Source organism: Vanessa tameamea, chromosome 17 (genome assembly GCF_037043105.1).
Source record: "Vanessa tameamea isolate UH-Manoa-2023 chromosome 17, ilVanTame1 primary haplotype, whole genome shotgun sequence".
Lineage (NCBI taxonomy): Eukaryota > Metazoa > Arthropoda > Insecta > Lepidoptera > Nymphalidae > Vanessa > Vanessa tameamea.
Genome location: NC_087325.1, coordinates 4,857,985 through 4,882,834, shown reverse-complemented (window position 1 = coordinate 4,882,834; position 24,850 = coordinate 4,857,985). Strand labels below are relative to the sequence as shown.

The 24,850-nt window shown below is 32.4% G+C and overlaps 1 protein-coding gene across 4 annotated transcripts in view; it reads right to left on the bottom strand.

Annotated features, from left to right (window-relative positions):
• Positions 1-1,974: 1,974 nt before the first annotated feature.
• LOC113400475 (histone-lysine N-methyltransferase MECOM-like) overlaps positions 1,975-24,850 on the bottom strand; it is a 92,945-nt gene continuing 70,069 nt past the window's right edge. For 3 of the 4 annotated variants that reach the window (XM_064217487.1, XM_026640046.2, XM_026640043.2), the window contains 6 exons: positions 17,943-18,071; positions 16,371-16,467; positions 9,204-9,315; positions 5,533-5,689; positions 5,064-5,234; positions 1,975-4,807 (listed from right to left, as the gene is read on the bottom strand). In XM_064217487.1, coding sequence (XP_064073557.1) covers positions 3,071-4,807; positions 5,064-5,234; positions 5,533-5,689; positions 9,204-9,315; positions 16,371-16,467; positions 17,943-18,071 — 2,403 coding nt within the window. In that variant the 3' untranslated portion in view covers positions 1,975-3,070. The remainder of the gene's footprint in view (positions 4,808-5,063; positions 5,235-5,532; positions 5,690-9,203; positions 9,316-16,370; positions 16,468-17,942; positions 18,072-24,850) is intronic. The other variant, XM_064217488.1, reaches the window with a different exon arrangement.

The window sequence follows — 24,850 nt, the reverse complement described above, 5'->3', positions numbered from 1 at the left end:
ATCCATTATAAATTATAGGAAATAACAGCAAAATTAGGTTATTTATTGAATACCATTTTCTCTCCGTAACCATAAGAGTAAATGATAATAAAAGCTGAAATTGTATCGTTGTTATATTCCAGCCGTGTTTACCTTTTGTTTACCATTTATATCAAAATATATATGAGTATTCTGCACCATATTCAGGTAAGTAGAGTTTGACCTGTATTACAATTACTTGGAATATCTTTAAGCTTTGAATATAAAATTATGTATCAGCATTCAGCACGCCTCGTCAGCGATATCGTTACCTTGCTTTCAATGATATTATGACAAATCATAGTATTATTTATTTTATATTACAATCAATATAAAATTAACGGGATGTCAAATACAATGTAGATTATTACAATTTTCTTAACTCTCTCTTCAATTGGTTACGAGGAAATATTCTTTGAAATCTGTTTATTATATAATTTGTCCGTGTAAATGATAAAAACAAATAACGTTATAAAGTAATACGAGTGGGTATAAACAATAATCGTTACTCTAGATGTGTGTTTAAGTCATTAGACATTAAGAAAACTGCTGATCTGTGGGGTATTTCTGTAAAGGTGATAAATTCAACTATCGATGTGATTGCACCTTATCTTGCAATAATAATATTTAATCGTTATGTCCAACGTGGCATATTTCCTGACCTGATGAAACATAGTAAAGTCATTCTAATATTTCTATCTGGTAGTTCTTCAGACCCGAACAACTATAGGTCAATCTCAATATTACCTACCCTCAGCAAAATATTCTAAATCATACTTCAACAGATATAATCTCCTTCATAGAAACAATTTGGATCAATGAGGGGTCGCTCGACTACGGACGCAAGTATCGAGCTTATAAGGAATATCTATGAAGCCTGGGAAGAGTCACAGGATGCCTTAGGAATTTTCTGTGACTTATCCAAAGCCTTTGATTGTGTTCAACATGGAACTCTGGTCAGGAAACTTTATCACTATGAAATTAGAGAATGTGCGCTCGACCTTCTGAATTATTATCTTAACAATAGAATTCAGAGAGTTGACGTTAAAGGAAAAAAAAAAGGTCTCCTAGGGTATCAGTTGGTATGGGGGTCCCTCAAGGATAAATTCTTGGACTTTTTCTATTCCTCGTATACATAAATGACTAGCCATTTCTTGTTGGAAACAGACTTGATATAGTATTTTTGCTGATAATAATATCATAATAATGTGTGGAACATTTGAAGAGTTGTGAATATACATATCAATCATCAATCAATCAATTTATATTTTTTATTAAAAAAAGAGCCGATGCATAGTAGTAGTTTGACTTGGTGGTCGGGCTTTGTGCAAGCACGTCTGGGTAGATACCACCCACTCGTCAGATATTCTACCGCCAAACAACAGTTCTTAGTGTTGTTGTGTTCCGATTTGAAGGGAGAATGAGCTAGTGTAACTACAGGCACAAGGGAAATAACAACTTGGTTCCCAAGGTTAGTGGCGCATTGGCGATGTTAGGAATGGTTAATATTTCTTACAGCGACAATGGGCGGTGGTAACCACTTACCATAAAATGGTAGAGTCAATTGGTCTAAAGCTCTATACGAATCTTGTAGGTGTTTTACCAATTTCGATATAGCAACTGTTACCAAAACAATATTTTAGTAGAAAAAATATCAGCGTTTCCTTGAAGTTATCCGTGGCTATCAACTTCCATACAAGAAATAAATTGTATGAAATCCACCGACGAAGATAGCAATCTTGAAAGGGCTGTCCGTTTCTGAGAGTAAACTACTATTATATAATATTGAACCAACTTAAAATAAGTTACTATCGCTTCAATTTATAGAAATAAAAAAAGTAGTTAAGTAGTTGCTAGAGTAGTGTCGATAGGGACAGGATAGCACAAAGGATGTTAAATAAATAGTAAAGTCGTTTCATATTTAAATCAAGTAAATAATTATAAATAAAAAACAAATTCAACAATAGACGCGTTTATTGATTGTGTGACAATATTCTTATTATTACTAGTGCCACAAGTGATATGATAACAGTAAAAATAACTATTTTAATGTATTGCATTGATTTCAATTAAATTAATTGTTTATTTTTGTAATATTAAACTTCCGAACATAATATTTTAATCGAAAATCTATTTGACAGGCATTATAATGACGTGTGTATAGTTCTTAATAATCTGTGACTTTAAACAATGAAATAATTGTAGCTTTTTTTTATTATCAAGAAAGATATGTTTGAAAAGTCAATAAAAGAACATGATATTATCATCTTAAGCTTATTCTTATATAGGAATTTAATAGTAATATAATCTTATATGAATTATTTATTACAATAGCTAAAAATGTCAGCTCCGATTTAATCTAAACACATGATATGCTCGAAGTGTTGTTATTTAATGATATTTACAATAACAAATTTAATACATAATTAATATTATAATCGTATTTGATTTGAGGTTATAATTTCAATTTGAAAACGCCAATTTTATATTAATTTCTATACCGATATCATCAATCCAATTGCCGAATATCTTAGAACGATTGCTTTGGTAGATTTTTGACTAACGATAGATCGTATAAGGATCATCTTTAAATTAAATATTCACCGCTTCCAATTATGTAACAATAATTTACATGCACCTTAAAGATATTTTAATCTTTCACAAGTACATCATTACATCTAATTATTTTTTACAATTTCCCTAGCTACGTGCAGAAAATCGCTAAAGCGAAGATCCTCATTAACAATTAAATCTAGGAACGCATAAAATCGTAAACCTAAGTTTTTACAGCACTAGTAATTTTACATAAATTTCGACTCCTGACGTATCTAACAAAGTATGCACTGGATTACATGTAAGATTTGTCATTAACATTATTGTAATACGAAGAAAAGTACATTTACTTAAGTAACCACTATTGCTACGTGAGACGTCACTTACGTACAAGATCGATAGTCATCAACGGCAGCCGAAATCGGCCAAACGTACTCGTCGATCACTCGAAGGGCTGAGACCACAGCGGCGGCGGCGGCGGCAGCGGGTAGGGCCCGGGCTATGTGGAGATGGCGAGCGCGGAGGGGCGGTGCGGGTGTGCGGGGTGCGCGGGGTGAGCGGAGTGCGGGGAGGTCGCGGACGGAGAGCCCGCCCCGGGAGAACAAGTCACCTTCCCCATGAATGAGCGAATATCGTCAAAACACGCGTCCTGCTCCGTGTCCGCGGAGCTCGGGGAATCGCCACCCTCCGCCTCGTGCTTTTTCAAATGCCGATCGAGGTTTGTCTGCTGCCCGAAGCATCTGTCGCACAACGGACATCTAAAGGGTCTCTCCTTGTTATGTATGTTCCGTACGTGCCGTTGTAAGTTGGACGATATCGAAAATGAACGTTCGCAGTACTTACATTTGTAAGGCTGCTCTCCGGTATGCGTGCGGAGATGCCGCGTTAGGTTAGCGCTTCTAGGGAACACTTTTCCACAAAACGTACAAGCGTAACGATCGCGAAGCTTAGCCGATCCGGTACTCAGTTCACGAAACTTCGCATAAGCACTCGGTTGTCTATCAGGACCGTCAGCACCGAGAACTGGAGATAAAAAATTAAACGGACTCGGAACGTAGGGTGAATGTGAAGAGTTTAAGATAGAATCCGAAGTAGCGTGAAATTGTGGAAAGCGTGGCCTGTACATGGCATCGATGAGACTGCTGTTATGCTGAGGGTGAACAGGCATCGGGAAAGCTAAGGAAGGCGAAACGAGAGGCTTCGGCGAATCCTCTATTTCTACTGCCTCGACGTCGACATTCGTGGTTTCATTTTCGGGGGTCTTATTGTCTCTATCGATGGGACTTTCGGGAGGTGAATATGATTTAATCGAGGAGTTGCGAAAAGATTGATCATCGTTTTCCATATCTGATTCTTTATCGCTATGCTTTCGCGTAACTGATAAATCTAATGGTTGATTCTGTTCCTTTCTCGTGTCTTCTTCATTGATAGATTTACTATCGATGTCATCTCCAGTATTCTTAGATAAATCTCTAGGAAATGCTGGAGAGACTGATTTGTTTCTTATCAGTTCATTGTTGTTTTGTTTCAAGGACAAGTTAAAAGGAGAATTATTTTTAACTTCCTCCCTTGAAAAGTTAAATGGACCAATGGAAGTCGACATTGGCATAACTGGTGACGGGCGCTGCTTTGAAGAAGCTTCTTCGGCTGACGGTGGTGATTGCTTAACGTATATATTCTGTTGTTTTGGTGTAGTTCTATTTACATCCCTTTTATTATTTTCCACGTCGATTTCCTTACTTTTCTTTATCTCATCCAAGGACGTTGAACTATCCATACTTTTAACTGACATTCTACCTTCCTGTTGTTGTTTTGCTACTAAATTAGCATTAAGCGCTATATCATGTTCCATTGCTAATCTTGCACCTTGTACATTGAAAAGGAGAGGACTCAGAAATTCAGGTGGACATGCGGCCGCAGCAGCAGAGAATAACGCAGGATAGTGTGCGAATGTGTTATATGGCAGAGGCAATCCCGGTCCCCTATACATTGGGAACGGATTAGTGTTATTTGGAGTATTCATGACGTTTGACAAAGATGGTATCTGAGAAAGGCCTTGTGGTAGTGACCCTCGAAGGTTTACGTTTGCTGCTGATGCAGTGTCGCAAAATCTTTTATGCTTCGTTAAAGCAGCATATGACGGGAATGATTGTCCGCATTTTCCACATTCAACGAGAGCTCTACACGCAACATGCATTCGTTTGTGACGACACAAATTCGAAAATTGAGTGTATGCCTGAAAAAAAAACAATATACATTAGTATTAAGCAGGTATTAGTATTAGGCAGGGATCACTTTTGTTAAGACAGTTTCTTCATATCCGAACTCGTGTAAAAGGAATATTTTAAATTTGAATATTATCAAGAATGTAAAAATACGATATTAGTTACATTTTTCAATATCCATGATGTTTAGAAGAAAGAAATATAAGTCGTAAATTGTAATTGTAATCGCAACTGCTTAGATTAGTTTATACGGATCCGGATACTCACTTTGTAGCAGACCTTGCACTGGAAAGGCTTGACGCTGGAGTGGATGTGCGTGTGCTGCTTGAGCCCAGAGGACGTGGCGAAGGTCTTCCCGCACTCGGGGCAGGCGTGGCTGCGCGCGCCGACGTGCTGCGCGCGGATGTGGCGCTGGAGGTTGGAAGGATCGGTAAATACCTGAAATAACATCAGGTTTCGAAAAACGTGGTAAATTTTTCTCGTAACAGTTTGAACATTTAGCTTAGAACTTGAAAAATAAGTAAATTTGGTTCATGTATTACTATTCAATTGCAATCTATTGTTTTAAAATAATAGACTCATTTAAATTATTTGGTTAGATATTGAGAGTTCGTAATCATGAAATGAAATATACTGGCTACTTCAATTCTTTACCAAACCAATTTTAAATATTGTACCATCATATTTAATTATTTAAACTTCACCACATATAAATTATCATAAAACGAAATCACACCTTCGGGCAATTTTCGCAGGGGTACTTTCTAATATCAGTGTGGGTGAGCGCCCGATGTCTCAGCAGAAGAGCACGGGAGCTGTATGCCCGATTACAGAGTTCACAGTGAAAAGCTGATGCAGGTTGAGCGTGAGCTTGGATCAGATGACGATCTAGCCTAAAAGTAAACATATATCATTTTTATAAATAGTATAATATTACAAATATGCAGACGTAAAATAAAGCAAAACTATTTGTAAATAATCTAAGCTAAGCAAATACATTTGTGGACAAACTGACTGCCCCATTTGTGGACAACATTTACCTATTTCCTATTTAAGATACGATTTTCTAGTAATATCTTTGTAAATGAAGTAAAATTATTCAATGCTTATGCAGAACAACATCAGATTCCGTCAATATCCATAATAGAAAGTGAAAAAGATAAGCTTAACGAACTAGTATCAGCGAAGTTGCATTAAGCGACGACTCGGATGCAAGTACAGGAAGACAAAATAATATCTATATCTAGACCCAAGATCGCCTACGCGGACAACTTAGTGCAATCCAACCCATACATAACTCAAACGTGTTTTGGTTCCACACAGCGAATGTTCCAATTCATATTTGATATAAGCTTAACAAGTATAGATCTATGCACTCACGAAGACGCGACCCTAAATATTATTTGTATGAGTGAGTGACACTCGTGCGTACAAGATGTCTTAGTATGCGTGAAACGACTAGATTATATTAGTTAAGTTTATTTTATTAATAAATAATTTATATAAAGTAAAGGGGCACGTCATCGTGAGTGAATAGATCTATACATCATAAAGAAACAAAATCATAAACATAATTGCAAAATGCATCATAAATATTTTTAATGTTCAACGAAATCAAACGCCTTCCTGAAATCTATTCCGACATTCGACAGTAACGGATCACTTGCACGAATTATTTGAGTATGATTGCAACTGGTTCAGCGCACGCAACCCTTGCCGCCTCTGGCTACTTGTAACGTTACACCTGTTACGTATTACATAAGATACATTTTAATCGACCGAATTACATTGCTGGTTATATATTACAGATTTATTTTAAACATTAGAGAAAGGCCGTTCGAAGTCGCATGTTGATTTGTCTCGTACTTGTCAATGTGATAAGACAGAACGTTTTCACTCTCCGCAACCGACCGCCCGCCGTATCTTTTAATTAATCTTAGAAATAAAATCTAACGTCAGTAATGGTTCTATCGCTTACATGTAACTCGTCGATTGCGCAGTTAAGGCCTGTACTGAGTTATCGAAAGAGCAAATAGTCGGACAAGTTTGTTTGATAACGATATTAATTTTTCTTTAAAGTTTTTTAAATTTTAAGCTTACGCTATTTTAGATCAGACTGTGATGAATTGATAGGTTTTGTCAATTTAAACATATAGTATGACTAATTCAACCCTGAACTTAATAATAATATAAAAATATATCATTAAACTCGCATTACATCTTAGTCAGTTGGTTATCAGTGTCTTAACAAATATAAAATGTATCGCTATAGCCTCGAGGCTCTTGTATCGGAATCGGCAATCTTCAGTGCATATTTTATTACGGCTTACAATTCACGAACATTCAAATAAGATTTTGAAGATATATCAATTGCGTTTTTAAAGGTATGTTGCAATACAGACTTTATAATTAAAGATGCGATTTAACATGTATATCCATTATTAACATAAATGATTACATTTAAAAATATATAGATTTTTGTAATCACACTTTTCAAAATGTATAGTTATTTACAGTCAGTATTAAAATATTCACATTTTAGAAATCCATTATAACTTTATTTTAATAAAACAAGTTTTCTTTGTGAATATATCAACTAGCCATGTTTCGATGTAAATTAGGGCTAGAACATACAAGAGAATAGTCATTATAAGATGCTGATCGTAGAATCGATCTGCATGTTCTCGGATTGATAACATCCAATGAACAACTTTCATTCGGAGCTGATCCATTTAACTCCACCCACATACGCCACTGAGACAAGATGTGGTATTAAAATGTTGCTAATTTATCTTATCGAAGTCAAAGAAACCTTGAAATTTTACGATTTCAATATAATGTAATACCTAAACACAAATGAATATTTTATTCTCCATCCATTGAAAGTAGAAATAAAATACAATATTTATAGTAAAGTTTGTAAGTCTATTAATTAAATCGATATCCAAATATTAAACATAATTTTATTTTTTGTAATTTCAAATTACAATATATTCAGTAAATATATAAAATTGCAGTAAATTCCATATCGTATTTATAAAATAGTTACATTTTAGTTGTCCATAGTCTAATCACGTACTACCGATGGCCGAGTTTACATTTTAATAATCTATGGTAGACTTGAATATTAACGCAGGCAATAACAATTGATTCAGATTTCATAAAGCAAACAATTTAAATCGACCTTGCTAACTTGAGAATTGACAACTAATTATGACAATTTATAATATCAAACGATGATAAATTAACAAATCTTTGATCTTATAAAAAACATGCAAGAATGTTGATCAATCAATTTAAAATTAATCTCACACGATAGTGAATCTACTATTAGTATTTAGTACTTTAATCGAATCTGTCGAGACAAAAGTTTTTGTGCGATATTAAATGTCATAACTTAAAACATATATATTGAGATTTAAGAACTTCACCTATTCATTGATTAATCTTTCTAGAATAAGGATGATTAGGTTATTATTATTTATTATTTTTAATATTAGCAAACTTTATTTAACTTTTTAAAAAACTCGATTTGTAGGAAAGTTTGTTAATCATTGGAGCAGTAAAATGTCTGAAGTATATTTTAAAGAAGTGTTACAACTGGGCATCGATTTCTTGATGTCCTACAATTTTTTCTAACAATTCACTGAATAGTGATGTCGCGATAAGAGGATACGTTAAAACTGGTGCATGTCGATAATCAAGATCTTTTGCATTATTGACGAGTCTCGACGCCGCTTCAATAGAATATGATAAAACACGCCATTATAGACTACCAACCACTGCCTGTTACCGACTGCAATCGTTCCTTATATGTATTTGGTAACATTTTATTAAATGCATACATAGATTCATTTTGCTTTGTTCGGTAGTTATATGGGCATGCTGAATTATTATCTCAACTTTTATTTAATATAATGTAATACTTTGTAGAAAATAAATTTAAACGGTAGTTAAAAACCCAGATAGGAATCATCGTTTCAAGTAAATTACGAGATTTAAAAAGCGAATGAATGTTGCAACGTCGCGTGCCAGCAACAAGTTATCGACGCACGCGTCTTATCGAAGGAGCACATCTTTAGTTGGAAATAAATCTAAAATAGACTTGAGATGACCAAAGAGTACTGTGGGTTAATGGTTTTGAAGACGTTTGAAATTGATTGACTTCTGCTCCTTAGGCAGCTTGACTGATTGGTTTAGATAACGATAAGAATGAATTATTCCAAATCAATACGACTTGTTTATTTTATTTATTGCTTTTGTTAAATATTAAGGCGATTGGTTTTTTTTTTCATTACTATTATTATGAAAGTCTAACTGCAACCTCATGTGAAATCGAAATACAACTAGAAGAATTTACACCAATAAATGTTATATACCATTATAAATAAAAAAAAAACAACTTACGCGTCGATGTTAGGAAAAGGTCCGTCGCAAAAAGAACACCGAGGCTCAGTATCCTCTCGTTCCTCGTCCTCAGGCTGAGAGCTCGAAGAGTTGACACTTGATCCTTCACGTCCTGTAAAATACGATAATCAACATACAGAAACATATTTTGCGTTTAAAAAAATACTAAACATCCAGAATCATTTTTATGATCACAAATAGAATAAAATGACTTAAAAACATAGACACACAAATGATAAGGTTAACATCTATATTTAGATAAAAGTTTCAACCCTTTAAAAGGCATTATATTGCAACAAGATTACGTACACGACTAATTAAATCACTGCGTCCAGAAACCTAACTTTTCTAAAAAATTGGGAATAGCAACATAAATTATTATGATTAGAAATGAAAAATACATCTGGTAGATTCGCATATTATTAAAGTTAGTTCTAATAGTCAACCAACTTTGTATTACATTGAGTTGTAATGTAAATAATAGTACAGAAAACACGATCGTACAATCTACTTGAATCTTGATTTTATCAATTGATCAATGATAGCCAATACGTATATATTACGCGTCATGTAAATCAGACTTGGAGCAAGACGGTAGCAATTAATAGAAGACTTTCATAACAGGACGCATAAACCTTCGCTGACAGCCGCTGCAGCATCCTGACATGAATTAATTTGTTTTATTGGGTGTTCCATTTAGAAAGCGATGTAACTGCTTAGAAGTCAATATCGATAGTTTATAGAGAGCATTAAATTACACGGAAACGATGTTTTTTCCAACAACCAATATTTCTTTTAATATTACATATCCATAAATGATATTCCATTTTCAAATAACTGTTATGAAATAGTTAACTCTGTTTAAAATGCAGTAAACAAAATTAAATAAATAAATTTACATTTATAATAAAGTTACATTTACAATAAGACAAGTAACTTTTGTTGGTATGGTTTGTCTAAAAATGAATTAATAAAATAATACAATGAAAGTAATATTTTTTGAACATAATTATTAATAACTTATTATAAAAACGTACCACATCGCTAAGGAAACAAAGTCATCATCTTAAAAACGTCAAATAGAACATGATTTGAAGATCACGACCGGGCGTCGGACCTATGATATATTTTACATTGACACGTGCAGAATTAATTCGAGTCACGACAAGTGAAACCACGCCTCGAGCATTGTCTAACGAGCCCGCATCCGTGATAAGCCCGCAAGGATGGTGATATCATCGGAGTAATATGAAGGAACGAAATAGAAATAATAAATCATAAAATATAGATCAAGTCTAAGCCTACTAGTACCTGTTTTCAGTTCATACCGTTTAAATTAATCGCTTCTAATGTATTTACTTGACATTTTTACTACAAAAAAAAAGTAATATGAAACAAATAAAAAAATATAAATTAAATAAATTTAATCGTAATGTAACTCACCTCAGTCGATTTCTAGTACCAACAATAAAGAGCACTAATTCTGCGAGTTAATCGAACCGCGTAAAGCTGATGGTACCGAAGAAGGTGAGAGGTCAACCGAACTGTATATGATGTCAATACGACACTGAGGTGCTAGTACAAATTATCAAGGGCCACCCACCCCCACCCCACCTGATGGCGAGGGTAAATATGTTCACTTGACCCGACATTCGCATTGGAAATCATCTATGCGTGACACGTCCACATTTTGTGGTATATTAATGTGTTACTCCTATTATTAGTTATTCATTAACTGCCTACATTGAGATACATCAATAATGGCATACCAAGAAAGTATCAGAAGAAGACACATATTTTAAAACTTACCTATTTCCCTCTTAATTTTAGTTACAAAAATCTTATATCAAAAGTACAATCAATGATTGTACTACATGTATGAATATTTATAGAGATTAAGCCGTGACAGACATCACAAAAAATATAAAATTAAAAAATAATAATATATCTCCATGTATCCAGAACCATCTGAACCGTCAAGAACACGTCCCGCACTAAATACAATATATGTATTTACAGCGTATCGATAATCATGTGTCTTCTTTCGAACGTCAAATCATTAATGGATTAATGACACAAAGATAGATCACAGTGTTTAAATAAATGTATAAACGATGTTTGAAAGCAAAGCATGTCATATGAATGCACTTAAAAGTAACAAACCTATTATATCTTATTACTTCTCGATTCATACCTACTCTTCGAAACAACTATAAAAGAACGTAACCCTTAAGACAAACATAGGTAACTATAGAAAACTTGGGCTTTACAATAATTGTTCGTATTTGTCTATTCTTATCTCGTACTGTAATTACCATAAATATTTTATCATAATTGCGTACTGGTATATGCATAGCTGTTTATTTGTTACAAATACTATTTTATAATTAACCAAAGACGCTGTAAAAAATAATATAAATACTGTAAAATGTACTTATGTTTGTTTGTTTGGAGATTATTGCGTACATTCGGAGTATCACGGTCTATATTGCTCGCTAGCAACTCTATGTACGCTCTGTTTTGAACGAAGCCAGAAAACAACCTATTGCGTATATATTTACAAACTTGTCCCGTAATCAAACAAACAGGGAAGCAATGCAAAAACCTTATCTCAGGCAATAAAATCGATAATTAATCATAACGCATACCTTTAGTTTACAGAATTTAAACATTAAGAATACCAACCATACCAGCAATCAATTGACGATGGAATCAGGAAAAGTTGTTTTTCATACGCACCGCGGATTTGCAACGAGCAAATCAATAAATACTTTTTGTATGGAAAAAATTTATTGAATTCCTAAGTAAATTAATTACCGATAATCGATAATTTATCCAGAGGTAACAACTATGTAGAACGGTTTGAAAATAATTTTAATACAGGTATATAAGCACTTTATATTATTGTCTACACGGGTACTATTTTTTTTATGGAGCTAACAAATACATCATAATAAAATCGAAAATATGATTTAGACACTAAAATAATAGTATGTCGCGTAGAAAACAAGAAATAATAGGCACTTAATCATTAAAGACTTATAATGATATTCGAAAATGTATCCTCAAAGCTTTTAATAATTATTTAGTGTAAAAAAAAAAAAAATATTTAGTGATAGATATATATATTTCTCTACACTTATTCTAAACTTACTCGTCTACCGTTACCGTTCACCATTGGTGCGTACGTTAAGTTTTCCCACGGAGTTACCAAATGGCGTAGATGGCGCTACCGGACCGTGACGGTGACTTACTGGTGTTTTGAATTAATTTAACTACAGCTACACCTCACCTGTCGTCTCGGTCTTTATATTCGGAATGTAATTTATATCATATACATCATTACTTAAGCGAACTTTCACTGTGGGAAAACTTATGACCTTCAAAAATATACTTTACGTGTATCTTTATTGTGATTACTTCTTCAGTAACATTACATTTATAATATAAATGTACCACTTAAGAAAAAATATTTAGTATAATTACAATTTAAAAAAAGATTAAAGTTAAATAATAGACAGACACGTTCAACACCTGTGTTTATTTTGACATGTTCAAAATAAACACAGGTGTTAAATTATTAAGTGCAAACTATTCGCTTTATTTCTTACTAATTATTCATAAATACTTTTTTATAAAAAAAATCTTAAAAGACATTAATAAATCAGACGTAATAAGTACTCAGTAAAATGTTATATTATAAATGATACAAAACATGATTTTAATATTTGTTGCAGGATATATATTTTATTTTATTTAAATTATTTGGTTCGCTGACAACCTTTTCAGTTGTTTCTACAGTCAGAACTAGTGATGACTTTAAATTAAATATTTTCTTTTAAAATGACCATACAAAAACGCTTGTTAGAATTATTAAGACTTTTTGATTTGGCTTACAAATTGTAATTCACAACAAAACATTCCCTCTATGACATTTATACATTTAAGCGTCAGATTCACAATCAAATTACAGGTACGTTAAAGCAATGCAGCCCTGCAGCAGTAAGCCCTTATCGCTCACGGCGCAGATTCTGAACGCGTCAGGTGCGTCCCAAGCTCGCCGTTACGCCCCGCGGTGCGAACGGACCTTTACCGGTACTGACCGTTGCACAGGATGCTGGTGCATCGCCGTTTTGAATCTATAATAACTAGCTTTAAACGAATTGTCGTATTGTATATATATTTCATATTGCAAATTAATAAAATTTATAAAACATTTTGAACAGACGAGATTATATTTTTATCTATAATAGAATTGTGTTGCTTAATTTTGCGTTTCATCAAGATATCAGTTCTAGCTAATCTCCAAACAAAAATACGAGGACAAACGTTCCCGTACCAGATTTAACCCTTCACCGGGGGCGGGAATATTAAATTGAAATATTTCTATTTTATTGTCCGTAATATTTATTTGATTGTTAAATAAATACACGATGTGGGACGCTGAGCGATTGTAGTCGGTTTAATGGAGGGTGAGAGCATTGTAGTTGGTTAATTTTTTGATTAATCATTCAATTTGTGGGGAATCGTTGCAATTGTGATAAATTTTGGTTTTGCGCAAATGATTCCTTTCTCATATTAATCGAGAATATGTAACTGTAACTTTAAGTAAAATTAATGAAGACATTGATTAATTAAAAATCTACTCGCATACCATGTAATACTTTTATACCACATTTCGAGTCAAAAGATATAAATTATCATATGGATATTAGTTTTCGTGTTGTTCTTCTCTTTATCTAAAACATGATAATCAATCTTAATAAAACGTTTTCATTATTTCTTATCAGATTTTGAAAAAATAGATTTAACATCAACGGCATGATAATACGGCTTCTACACACAACAATGGCGCATGCGCTGCGTCGGACAAAGCAACGTCATCAATTTTAATCTGTGCGACAATTGCGCGATGACAAATGTCAGCGCGCGACACTCATTCATTACTCGCACGAATGCACGCGGCCAATTTAAAAAAAAAAGAACGACTAATAAAGGGTTAATATTACATTATTATTATTGCGATTGACGTCAACTGGATTATTATAATATTTTGCATAATATTATTTAAAAAAAAAAAAATACGTTTCTGTTTATGTATATCTACACATTAATGCGTTTGTGTGTGTTTATGTTTCGATTTTCAAATACCTAACTAAATTGATACCGCTAGCAAATTGCTCATAACAACAAAGATCAATCATCGGGCTATCAAAAATCTGTCACTCAAGCTTTTACTTTCCGAATATCGTAGGCATTTATCTTCAACAGATGACGTTGAATTTATTAATCCTTTAGCAAAAGTTTGTGTTATCGAATTATTGAATGAATGGAGCTATAGGTGGCCTCTCTTAGTTTGAGCCTCATCAATCATGTCTTGTGCAAGAGCGCCCGGAGCATTATGACAAATGCTTGAATGGAGCCACTGCAAATCGATTCTAATTAGGGATAATATTTAAGAGTCATTGTGGAATTGTGTTGAATTGTTGTAATACATTCGCTATTTGTTTAGCTATCATTGTTTGAAAGTTATATGCACTATAACTATTTATAAAAATTGGAAACTACTTCATTATTATTTATGTCATGTAGACTATGTGTAATTACTTTTATCTTGATTGTCTTAATGACGTCATTATAGAACACGAAATTATCAAAGTCTAAGCGGATAATTTTATTTGAAGTCGGTAATTATGGACAATTCAAATCGCATAAATCACTGAACATTGCCGGGTGCAACGCCGCCGTCTACCGGAAGCCTAAGCAGGAAGCTTTGAAGAGCCCTATTTCACGAACGTATCACACTAGATATGACAGACGAATAAACTAACGTAGGCACGTTATTATACTAACGCGAATAACTTATATTTTTTGTTTTAAATATAGATATATTTAATGACAATACTTAACAACAAATTATTAACTTGTAATCGAACTTTGAAAATTGAAGATATTGACTTTATTTCAAGTTCTATAAATAAACTATCGTAATATAATTATCAATTTGACATTCACAAGTCAATTTACAATTTTCATAAGTAGTTTTATAAGAAGGATTTGTTTTTTTTTTTTTTTAAATATCTAGTCGAAGACAACTTAACAATTTGATTTTTAATTCAACGTGATAGCGTTTTTAACACATCATATCTAGTAAATTATGATCTAGCCTCACTCCCCTATGGTAATATAACATATGCGTGATTTTTCACATCGGCCGTCGCACGTCGCGATTTATCTAAATTAAATATCGCATGCGCGCGTGCCGCCGTGTGTTCGCGCCCTATGACTTTTTACATATAGCGGGTTAACGGTGTCCTTACAATAAATGCTATGATCGATAAAATTAAAACTATACATAAATATTTAAGTTTATAAATAACTGGAACGCAATCGAGTACTTATATATAACAATATTATTTTAAAATCGACGAAAAAAATAGATTTTAAAACAAGATTGTCTAACAAACAAAAGCAACAAAAATAACCTAACCGATCAAAATAAAAAAAGAATCATAGAACTTTCTAGAACAAATTTGAAGGAGCCAACCTTCTTTTCATTACTTACTCATGTCAACTATTAGATACTTAACTCTAACCAACTTGCAACTGAATGAAGCTTAAGTTTTAACAATTAGTCTTCGAGGTGCCTATCTAAACTGAACTATTTTTGTCAAATTAAATTAAGCTTTATATCTATAAATAATACTTGTTTAATATAAATAGTATATAAAACAGAACATCATGTATACATAACATGCGGGCAAAAGTCACACGTGTCGCTAGCGGGCAGGTGACTCCAATTAACTGCCTGGACCTAGCGGAGCGTGACGCGCCAGTGATTCAACTCTCACGGAACTTAGCAGTTAAACTAGAACTTACATCACATATGTGATACTTTATACGTGTTTCAGTTGTAATAGATTTATTGTTGTTAATAGCAACAACAATTTAATGTACCAAGCAAAGAGGTTATCTACTGTTAAGTAGAGGATTTGGAGCTTAACTATTCCGATTCGATTCTTCATGATCAGCTGGTGAATATTTATAAGAATATTTCCTTTTAAACGTGTTAATAAAATTCGAAAAAGTACGAATATATAGATATATATTTATTAAGACTAGCAAAAATAGTTTTATTATAAATAATGAAGCAAACACTACACTCACCGATGCCAGAGACTACATCTTGTAACTGCAGAGACGTTCGTGGGCCAAGCAGCAACTCCTGCCCAGACGCAATATCCCGCGTCACCTTATACCAGATCTGTAACATTTTAATGTTCCATTGAAATGCGTCGAGCACATTAAGATTATAAGTTTGTGTATGTAGAGCCCTACTCTACCATATTTCACACAGGTGAAATAACAACACAGAGAACTAGCAGTTTTCTCTGACTTTGTCTTCATCAAATATACCCTATATACTTATCCAAATCGGGTACACCAACAACTAACAGACAAACAGACAGTGCTACTTTCGTATTTATAATATTAGTATAAATAACGGACGATATCAAAGCTAACGTTTATAAATATTAAATTGTAAATTTTAAAATATAGATTTCTATTAATCAATTGTTCCTACTAATAACATTATTTTTAGCAATGTGTTTAAGGTAATTTGATGAAGTTTTCAATCTATACTATTAATATTATAAATGTGAAAGTAACTCTGTCTGTCTGTCTGTCTATCGATCTTTCACTGCCAAACCAATGAACCGAATTTGACGAAATTTGGTATGAAGCAAACTTGAATTCCAAGGGAGGACATAGACTACTTTTTGCCTAACACCTGACAACCCACCCCCTGAAACGCGAGTGAAACCGCGGGCAACCGCTAGTATTATATAATTAAAAATAGACGTAATACTAAGCTTAAATACATATGTATCTAATAATCTCAATTAATTTTTTTCACATTGATATAATGATACCTGTCATTTTATTTTCCTTTTAAAGCAAATACAAAAGTATGTCTTTTGTATTTGCTCCAAAAGTACTTCGTTAACATATGCGGTACTTGAGTTTTATATAGAAGTTGTTTTTTCTTAAAAAGTAACTTGAAGAAACCCTATCACATTAAAGTGTCTAAAACCTATTGCAAAAATGTTCATTCAATATGTAAGCCTAAGTTAATATTTCTATACCTTATATAATAATGAACTCAGCTATCAGCTTTAATTAAAAAAAAGGAACAAAAATAAAATTATTCGTAAACAACTTTATAGAGATTTTTCATATAATCATACATACGGGGTCAAAATATCAAATACCGCTTAACCTGAGGGGAATTGAGTGAATCTAATCACCGCATCTGTTCGCTCCCCTGACCGGAAGTAGGACACAGTTGTTCAGAACGATTTTCTGTCACCGGAAACTTGCAAACGTTCCACATTCAAATTTTATTGGGGTGGTAACAAAGACGGTAATGAGGGTTGTGATTCGTCAGTTTAACTCTATATCGTTGCGATTATTAATGTGGAAATAATTTTATAAGTGAAAACGAATATATTTTTTGTAATTAATTCAATAAATAAATTCTTTATTTAGAAAAAGAAATATACTTATCACAAAACAAAAACTGCCCTTATAAAAAATTGTAAATATTATTTCTTATATATATTTGTTAAATTATACATAAGATGCTAAACATGCTGTACCTATATAACCAATGAAAACCAATGGAATCAATAAATCAACAAAAAAAATGGTACATAAATACATAAAATATGATCATACTTGACCAGCTAAGAGGAAATGCTGAACATTAATGTCGTGGGAGTAAGTGGTAGATCGCACAAACTTAAGCCAGTTTGTTTTCTCTGTGGTACCATCCAGCCAGCCGCGAACTCCATTTTTTCCATGCACCTGATAAAAAAATATAGGCATATTAAAACACGGCAATTTTTAAAATAATAAAATTACAGATTGTTTCGAATTGATTATATGTTAAGAGAGCTGATAATTGATTAACAACATTGAAAAATACATTACATAAATATATGTATTAACTTAATAAGATAGAAACTATTTTTAGTTTTTTATGAAGCGCCATCTTGTGTACTAAGTAAGAACTTCTTGGACCGCAAGGAAGAAAGCGTGAGCGTTAGTAAATTTATAAAAGATGGCGCTTTAATTCCATTAAGCTAGTTGTATACTTTTTTAAAATTATATGTCTGATTATGTTGCATTTATATGATTGTTCGTGTTATAGCCTTTAAAATATACATATAATTTGATGATGTTCATTATCGTGATAACAAACATATTATGTTTAAATGTAAGTAATATTTTGTAAATTTATGATTAATTTAAAAAGTTAAGATTGTGTCTATTAATTTAAATTATTCGCCATGCAGCGTCATCTCCTCGCATCTGTGGGCACTGACACTTAGTCGGACACAGCGGCTTCACGATAGATGGCGCTATTAGTATGTGTCAGTGCGGGATCGTCACAGCTTGGACATTTATCATTGACCACCCCCGATAATTTAATTTTCATATCGCTCTCTGGATATTTATCATGTCAACGAAATGAAAATATGCGTTTTAAAAATATTGTTAAATTAAAATGAGTCATGTGTAAGACGAAAATATAACACAACTAACTTCTTTGTTCGGGTAATAGTTTTATTTATAATACTTATAAATTGTTATTGCGGTACGAATTAAAGATTAAATTTATTTTTATAAGCAATAAACTTGCTTTGTTATTAAATAAATATTAAAAAGGAAATTGTCTGTAGCACTCTAGCTTTCTTAATGAAAAATAATTTACTATTTTAAGTTTAAAATAAAAAGGCGAACTGGTAAATTATATATACGTCATTGCTTTTTGGTGATAAAATAAAATAAGTAGGTATTCCTAATCAGATAAACTTGCAAAAAGTTGTACCTTCAAGTAAAATTACTCATAATAATAGGTATCATATACTTAATCAACGGCAAATGAAAAATACAAATAGATTTAAAATATTTATTAACAAAATTAATCATAATTTTAAAACAGCGTTCAAAAGGTATAATTTAACCTGATACTTAATAAGAAAACAAGGGAGTTAGTCTAACCGTTATGAAAACGAGGGGTTCGTAACCTACAATTTTTATCGGACTCTTCAAATTCCCTTTTGCGTATAAAGTAATACACGACGTCATAAGTACTTAACATATTTAGGCAAACATAGCACTCAAAGCTAACGAAATTAGAGTTCATTTTGAACGAATATATTTTGCATATAAAATGACTTGACAAGTTGATCGGTAGTTCTATTGAGTCATAATAGAAAAGGCAATATTTTACAAAGATGTGTACTTCCATGATAGAGGGCTTCGTGTTTGTGCTTCGATATTAAATTAGGGTTTTTAAAATTGATCTACTGCGTTAGTAAACATAGCGTCAATAACCTTAACATGAATTTATATTTCTTTTACTTTCTTTTGGAATAAAATTCGGTGATTTTGTTTTTTTTTTTAAGCAAAAACATTCGCACTGATTATGATTTGATTACAACTGAATAAATACTTGAACTCATAAACCTCGTTTCCTGTTTTCAAACCATATAACAGATTTCATATCGCTTAATTCGATTTGATTACTGTTATTAATAATCGATTGCTACTTACGACGTGTCATAAATTATCTATTAAATGCACAAAGAATAGGAACACGTTTATCTAATAATAAATTGATAAACGTCACCGAAACAAGGTGCGTCTAATCGGGCGTAAAATTAAAAAAGGCGATCCCCGAGAAATGTGAAGAAAATTATATGAAAAAAATATATAAAAAGCATCTGTTGCACAATAAAAGTAAAGTAACAAGTAAGGTATTAATCAAATCTAAGTCGGGAAACCCTCCTTCCGCGTCAGCGACAAGCCTTTCCGAAGCATTTATCACGTTATTAAAACAGCGTCGGGTGCGTTTGGTAAAAAAGATAATTATCTTAGCAACCCCCGACCCCGTCTTATACAGGGCTGCGTGTGCTCAATTTGCTAGTGATTTACCACTCGAGAGAGACACGGTTCAAATACTGCGTTATAGTTAGTGCTTTCATTAAAACCAATACTCTTTCTTAATTATTTTATTATATAAATAAGATATTGAACCGAAACCCGTTTCCGAAATTTGAACTCATTAAATTATTGTGTTCTATGAGGCGAAACTCTTAAAAAATATATTATTGAAGGTTAAGATTCAAATTTATACATAATTCTGTTTTATTAAATGGTTGACTTAAAAACTTTTCGATGAAATCAACACTTTACTCTACAAATAAATGTCGCAATCGATTTTAAAAATTATATAAGTTCTGATTAAATTATGAATCCAAATATATAATTCACAAAAGTAACTGTATAAAAATCAAGATAGGATGTATTGCTATTAGCAAAAAAAATTAAATGAAGTAGGTATATTATAAGAATACTGTAGTCTTAGTTTAAGTTGTAGGCACTGACAGCCCTAGCCAAGGGTATGATGAGCAGCACAAGTAAGCCATCAGTCATCGGTGGTGCCCAGTGGAGGATGCGGCCTGCGCAATTTAGGGTGAGACTATGTGAAATATTTGTCCAGTTTGTTAATGACAGATTCTATCATGTCAGATTATTATTTAATTTTATTAATATACTCAAATAATCATCATACCTTATAATTTTTTTTATAAAAAAATTCCTCCTCGATAACAGCAAATGATATACATATGTACCTAAATATGTATAAGTACCTATAGTTTTGATTTATAAATCTTATTATTACAATCATTTGTATCTAAGAATATAAATACCTATTTGCAAATCGTATTCGATTGATTATTTTTACCTATTATATATAAATCACAAGTCACATATATCTCACTGGATAATGTACAACTATGTCGTAGTACAGTGCTAAATAAATTATATTCACAAATTACATTCGTAACAGAGGTTAATTGACTCAAAATTAAAAAGAAGCTCGTATATTCATTCGTTTAAAATATATGTTATACCCGCTTAGCCATTTCGGCTTTAAATGTAAATATGTAATGGATTCTGCCTAGTATATGCTCCTGTCAATTTGCTAAGCTAATTATTATATATATACTATTTATATGAATAGTTATTAGAGTATTAAAGTGTATTCATTTCAAATAGACATCTATTTTTATATATAGAAAACTTATTTTTGATTGACAGAGAGTTGTAATGAAACTGAATCATTCAACTAATTGTCATTATATTAATCTCAATATTCTTGAAAAGTCAACTTGAGATACTTAAATTCCTTTTATTTTTTACTGAAAACTTATAACCATAAAATTCTAAAATGATATATTTTATATATAAAATGAAGCGAAAATAAAATGTATGCGAAATAAATGAAAAAAATACCGCTCGTACCTCCGAATATAAAAGTCGAAATCCCAACCTTCTCTTAGATATTTATACTTCGGAATTTTAGAAGAGTAAAAGCAAAACGACCGCAGTGCAGATTATTATAAAAATGTGTTTGTAATTTAAGCGAACTGCGGCTGATCTCATATTTTGCGCTTTGCGCGGAGATCGCAATTTCCCAGAATACTCGGAAAAGCTACAAATGTTCGCGAGCTAGCGTCGGAAAATTACATTTCATAAAATTTAGTGATGGCCGTTTGTTTCTATCGATGTAAAATAAAATATTATTTTTATATGAGAACATTTTAATGTGAATTGAGCATAACCTACATATAATTAAAATTCCTTTAAAATTGATAAATTGCATCTCAATATCAAATCAAAAATATAGAAATTCTCTGATATGTGTTAAACTATGTGAATCCATATTTCGTTGTTTATGAATAGTTTTGTAATAAAGTTTTATTACAAAACTATTAGCATTAAGCGCATTGGTTTTTTTTTTAATAATTACAAAATAATGATATTAGTTTTTCTAATTTATCTAGTGTTGGAATTAAATTCACTTAAATTAAAATGATGTAAGTAATAACCCAATAATTCTAGTCTAACAAAATTTTCTTGCCAAATATGTTTTGATAATATCGATACGAGCCGTCCCACCACTACAGACTGAAGAGCGTACCGTGCCGCAGTTGCGGCGATCACGCGTCGTTGCTCGAATCACACGACTCGTTTCACAAGATAACAATTTGTGCGGTTATTTACCCATACGTATGCCTGCGCCAAATTGGACCGTATGTTTACATAGCCTAGATATATATGTATGAATAGAATTTAAAACCAAATTATTAGTTTTAAATAAAAGCATTCGAATTTAGTGGAGTGGATCTAATGTTTAATATATTCGGTGGCTGTTTTAAGCTTTTTTCATTTATTTTTTTATTATTAATAAAGGCCATATTAATAGATGAAAGGAAAATTTATGAGGATTCCAACCATACCGTTTGTATTATTGCGGAATATATATAAATGTACTATTTCCATTTTACAAACTTATTGACAAAAGCATTTAGTCAATTGTATAAAATACGTATTTAAAAGAACGTACAAATTTCAACGGTTGCTACGTACAGTGTTTTCTTTTATGATTACCTGAAAAAAGGTCAAGGTAAAATTTCAACTTCCAAAAGTTTTTGCCATCCCTAATGAAATTCTACAAAAAAACACCCCTCTTAGAATTTTTCCTATAATTCTTGTATTTCAAGCCGAGTGAGGCACCACGCTTCCTTATGCTGTCCTCGCTATCAGCAGGAAAAAGAATTACTTCCGCTGATGTCAACAGATACTAAATCGCACTTTTATAAGGAAACTCCATTGTTTTATTACCCTTGTATATGATAGCTGTTGCTTCAATCAACAAATTGTTTTCTTTTTACATTTATACAACACGCAACCAAGATATATCAAACATACATATTCAATATTTATAGTAAAACAAGTGCTACCGGATGAAGATTACTTATTTTGTTGTATTTATCTATTGAGCAAACAGATCATGTGTTTAGAAGTTGCCCATAGATAAAAGTCATTGCAAGAAGTGACTCCTAACTATCCATAGGGATGGTTAACCTTTCTAACAGCGGCAATGTCTATGGGCGCTGGTGAACACTTACCTAACATAAGATAGTCCATTTGCCGGTACGCCTACCTATTACATAAAAAAAATTGTATATAAATCAATCCTTTAAATCTTTTTATTAATACGAATATAAGATAATCAGTACCTGGCAACTCGTCACTTATATTCAGTTAATTCTCACGTTCCCATAAATTACCGTAACATTTGAATAGAATTCGACATTTCATTGTCACCGTATCCCGAACAAATTATTAAGAAATTAGGATATCGGTCTATGGTCACGTTTTGACCATTAAACGGAGACAAAACGGTTTAATTCCTGACACGACAAAATATTCACGAAGCGCTATCATTGCGCAAAAAACGTGCATAACTCACATCAATTAAAACGGAGGCATGCGATTGTGAACCTTAATTGAATACCTATAAGATCATGTTACATGCATTTTTTTGTTATAGTAGCGCTGGTCACATCAGTGGGTGTTACACGATGGCCCATTGATCTAGTATTAACGGCACCCCATTGATTGGCACAAAGAAAGGCTATCGTTTGTTTTGTGATCGGTGGACAAAGAACCGCTGTCAATTATAGACGTGTATATACTTTTTTTTATAAACGTAAACTGCCCTTTTTACAAATGAATAGATGCAATATCTGTTAATGATAAAATGTGCTCACGTTTACGTTGATCAATGAATTAAGATCAAATAATTTAAAGATCAATCATATCCATCCGCGGCAAAAAATGACATATTATATAAATTTTACACTAAGTAAGTCCTTATCTATCTCGGCTATGTCTGTATCAAATTACATCGGATACAGTTCCGACCGGTTCAGTGGTTTACAAACAAACAGACGGAGTTACTCTCGCATTTGTAATATTCGTCTGACAGACTAGCGTGGTTTACGATACGCTGTTTAAATAAATAACTGACGTAACAATTTAATCATTTTATTATATATATATTTTATGGTTATAAATATTTAGGTAGGTATTAAGATTCATATATTTCCAGTGATTTAAATATCGATTCCACCTCTTTCTGTACAATTAAATTCTGTCTCGAAATGCAGTCTCACATCTGGTTGCGTTAAAACGGATTAGCCCGAAGATTACAAGCAAAAAAATCTCAACAAAGACACCGGCGGCTGTCACCGTGACAATTGCTGGGATACGAAATTATTCGGTTAGTTACTGATGTTTTTTTGGTGATCATTGCTATTTTTTATTCAATCTAGAGCAGTAGGGTGACTGTTGCTTTTTTTTTTGTTTTCGTTAAAGGTGTTATATATAGGTTTATAAATAAATATTGGATATAGAAATTAATATCTGAATAAAATTATATTAGTAAAATTAAATAGTTCGATCGGTATTGTTATGTTATAAACATATACCTATCAATTTACATATTGATTCTACCGCTAAATACGTTGAGTATGTTTAAAGCTAAATACACGTACCGATACAAAACATTTTGACATTTAATAGGAACACCTCGAGATGGTTATTTAAAAACAATACGCGTAATAATACAGCGTCAAAGTTAGCCTCTTGGCATCCGACGCATCAACATTCGCCTCTGCTGAGTTCTCTGAGTAAACAAGTCTTAACCTAACCCAATAACCGGT